The sequence below is a fragment of the Carlito syrichta genome, unplaced genomic scaffold (assembly GCF_000164805.1).
Source record: "Carlito syrichta isolate Samal-C Ts95f unplaced genomic scaffold, Tarsius_syrichta-2.0.1 Scaffold155848, whole genome shotgun sequence".
Lineage (NCBI taxonomy): Eukaryota > Metazoa > Chordata > Mammalia > Primates > Tarsiidae > Carlito > Carlito syrichta.
The window spans coordinates 56,870-59,947 of record NW_007099944.1 but is presented as its reverse complement, the minus strand read 5'-3'; the positions used below and the strand labels follow the sequence as shown (position 1 = coordinate 59,947).

Here is a 3,078-nt window from a genome sequence, read left to right as displayed (position 1 = left end):
CTGAGGGTCCTGCTTACCCCTGGACCCCGCAGGACTGGGAGGTGCGATACCAGCAGGACACACCGGTGGCTCCCCGCTTTGACGTCAACGCTCCGGACCTCTACATTCCAGGTGTCAGCCTGCAGGCCCCTCTCCACCCTGTCCTTCCTCTGGGCAGGCACGTCTCGGGCGGGGGCTTGGAGGCCTGGAGGCCTGGAGGCCTGGGACCGGCCTCACTCCTGACCCGTCTGTGTGTCTGCCTCCCGCAGCAATGGCTTTCATCACCTACGTCTTGGTGGCTGGCCTGGCGCTGGGGACCCAGGACAGGTAAGGGAGGCCGGGCCAGGCCAAGTCCAGTCGAGCATGGGGGGGTGGTCAGGAAGGCCTCGACTTCCCTCTCAGAACAGCCCCTCCCTGGGCTCCTGACTGGCCCAGGACGGAGCCCTCCGCCTCCCCCTTCCCTCCTATCCACGTGCAGCCCTTGGCAAGGACCCGCCTCCTCCTGACTCCGCCCCCCACACCCCTTGCCGCCCCACTCCAGCAGCAGCCAGGACAGCCTTGGCTTGAGATGCCAGCCTGGCCACGCCCCACCCGGCCCCTCTGTGCCTTCCTTAGTTCCCCAGCAAGCTCCAGCTCCTCAGCCCAGCACTGCCCCGCCTTGCCCACTCTTGTCTGCTTCCCAGCCCTCCAGAGGCCCTCGAGGCCTCCCCAGGGCCTTGGCACATCCCTTCCCGTTGCTCAGGAGCCTGTTCCTCCCCACATCACCTGCTGAGCACCTGCTCACTCACGATGTCTTTATTCTGATGTCACTTCCTCAGGGAAGCCTTCCTGTACCCCCAGACCAGGTCCAACCCCCTACCTCTCACTCATAATGCCCTGTTCATTTCATTGGTGGCACTGAGGATATCTGTCATTAGAACCAATTAATTAGCTAATTGATGAGGCCCTGGGGATATGACAGAGGCCATGAGCCCTCTTCCCTGACCAGCTCCCTCCTCCTCAGGCCTCGAATCAGGCGTCCCCTCTTTGGGAAGCCCTCCTTGACACCCCCTTCTGATTCCAACTCTGCCCCCCCCCACACACACACCCTGCCAGGCCTCACTGTCTGCCCCCCTCCAGAATGGAGTTTCCATGAGGATAGGGCCCAGATCCACTGCGGTCACAGCTGAGTCTCCAGCCCCACCCAACGCAGAGCTGTCTCCAGGCAGATGCTCAGGGACGGTCTGCCCTGGCCAACCAAGTGACAGAGCTTGGCGCCCGCAGGTTTTCCCCGGACCTCCTGGGGCTGCAGGCCAGCTCGGCCTTGGCCTGGCTGACAGTGGAGGTGCTGGCCATCCTGCTCAGCCTCTACCTGGTCACTGTCAACACCGACCTCACCACCATCGACCTGGTGGCCTTCCTGGGCTACAAATATGTTGGGTGAGTCCCCCCACCCTCCCTGCCAGCCCAGCCCCTCGGGCCTCGGCCTCACACCAGCCTGCTCTCCCTCCCCCAGGATGATTGGCGGGGTCCTCATGGGCCTGCTCTTTGGGAAGATTGGCTACTACCTGGTGCTAGGCTGGTGCTGTGTCTCCATCTTTGTGTTCATGGTGAGCTGGGCTCCGGGGGGTGAGGCTGAGGGCAGGACTGGGATCCCTGAATGGAGGTGTCCAAGCAGAGGATTTAGGCGGGGAGCTTAGACTGGAGCCACACTGATGACCTAAAGGGACCTAGAGAGGCTGCCCCAGCCAGGGGTCAGGAGGGCTTCCAGGAAGAGGAGGTATCCAAGCTGGGGCCTGGAAGAGAAGAAGCCTGCCAGGCTGCTAGTGGCTGGGGCCACCCAGCTTGCAGGCTCTGCACTAAGCTGTCATCCTCCACTCTCTTTACATGGGCTTTCCTGCCAAAATGTCCCTGGAAGAAGAATCTCTGAGAACCCTTCCTGCTGGAGTGGGGGTGATGATTAAGAGTCCTGGGATCTGCCAAGCCTGGGTTGACCCCAAGCTTTTCTGGATCCTTGGCAAGTCACTTCCTGTCCACAATCCTGTTTTCCCTTCTGTAAGCTGGGTAATAATTCTTTTTTTTTTTTTTTGAGTCGGAGTCTCACTCTGTCACCCAGACTGGAGTGCAGTGGCCGCTCCCGGCCACCGCAGCCTCGACCTGCTGGGCTCCGGCGATCCTTCCGCCTCAGCCTTCCGAGTAGCCGGAATTACAGGCATGCGCTACCATGCTCGGCTGATTTTTTGATTTATTGTAGAGATGAGGTCTCGCTGCCCAGGCGGGTCTCGAACCCGCGGGCTCAGGCAATCCACTCACCTCAGCTTCCCAAAGGTGCGGGATGACAGGCTGAGCCACCGAGTCCGGCTTGGGTGATGATTCTTGCCCCTCAGTGAGAGTATGTGAGAAGCAGAAGGCAGACACACTGGCAACGAGTGAGCAAAGTGGAGCCTTGGACGTACTTCGATTTAGATGTCATCATTTACAAGTTTGTTTTTTAATAGCATTTCTGGCCAGGCACGGTGTCTCACACCTGTAACCCCAGCACTTTGGGAGGCTGAGGCGGGAGCATTCTCTAGGCAATTTGGTGAGACCTCGTCTCTACGGTAAATCAAAAAAGTAGCCAGGTGTGGTGGCGTATGCCTGTAGTTCCAGCTACCTGGGAGGCAGAGGCTGAGGTGGAAGGACTGCCTGAGCCCAGGAGGTCAAGGCTGCAGTGAGCTGTGACCTGCCACTGCACTCCAGCCTGGGTGACAGGGAGACCCCAAGTCAAAAAGAAAGAAAAGCGGCTACTCTCTGGCCTCCATAAGAGTGAGGCAGCAGCTGTGGCATCCACAGGAAAGTGTCCCCTCCCTCCCTCCCTCCCAGGCCCTGCCTGTCATTGGAGTTTGGAACCCTCTCATATTTTGCTCACAGAGCCTAGAGGAGCAAGTCCTCAGCATCTGTTAGGAAGTCTGGGGAAACGGAGGCCCAAGAGCCGAAATTTGAGGCTGCAGAGAGGCAGGACTGTCCCTGGCCGCCCGGCACCTCTGGGCAGAGCGGGAAGTACGTCGGGGCACCCGGGCGGGCGGCCGAGAGCGCTCACGGCCAGGCCCCTGACTCGCGGCCCGCCCCACCCAGATCCGG

General features: G+C 60.5%; 1 protein-coding gene across 1 annotated transcript in view; it reads left to right on the top strand.

Moving 5' to 3' along the window:
- YIF1B (Yip1 interacting factor homolog B, membrane trafficking protein) overlaps window positions 1-3,078 on the top strand; it is a 6,480-nt gene that overhangs the window by 677 nt on the left and 2,725 nt on the right. Inside the window, exons 3-6 of the mRNA XM_021709064.1 lie at window positions 6-111; window positions 249-306; window positions 1,243-1,398; window positions 1,475-1,624. Coding sequence (XP_021564739.1) covers window positions 6-111; window positions 249-306; window positions 1,243-1,398; window positions 1,475-1,624 — 470 coding nt within the window. The remainder of the gene's footprint in view (window positions 1-5; window positions 112-248; window positions 307-1,242; window positions 1,399-1,474; window positions 1,625-3,078) is intronic.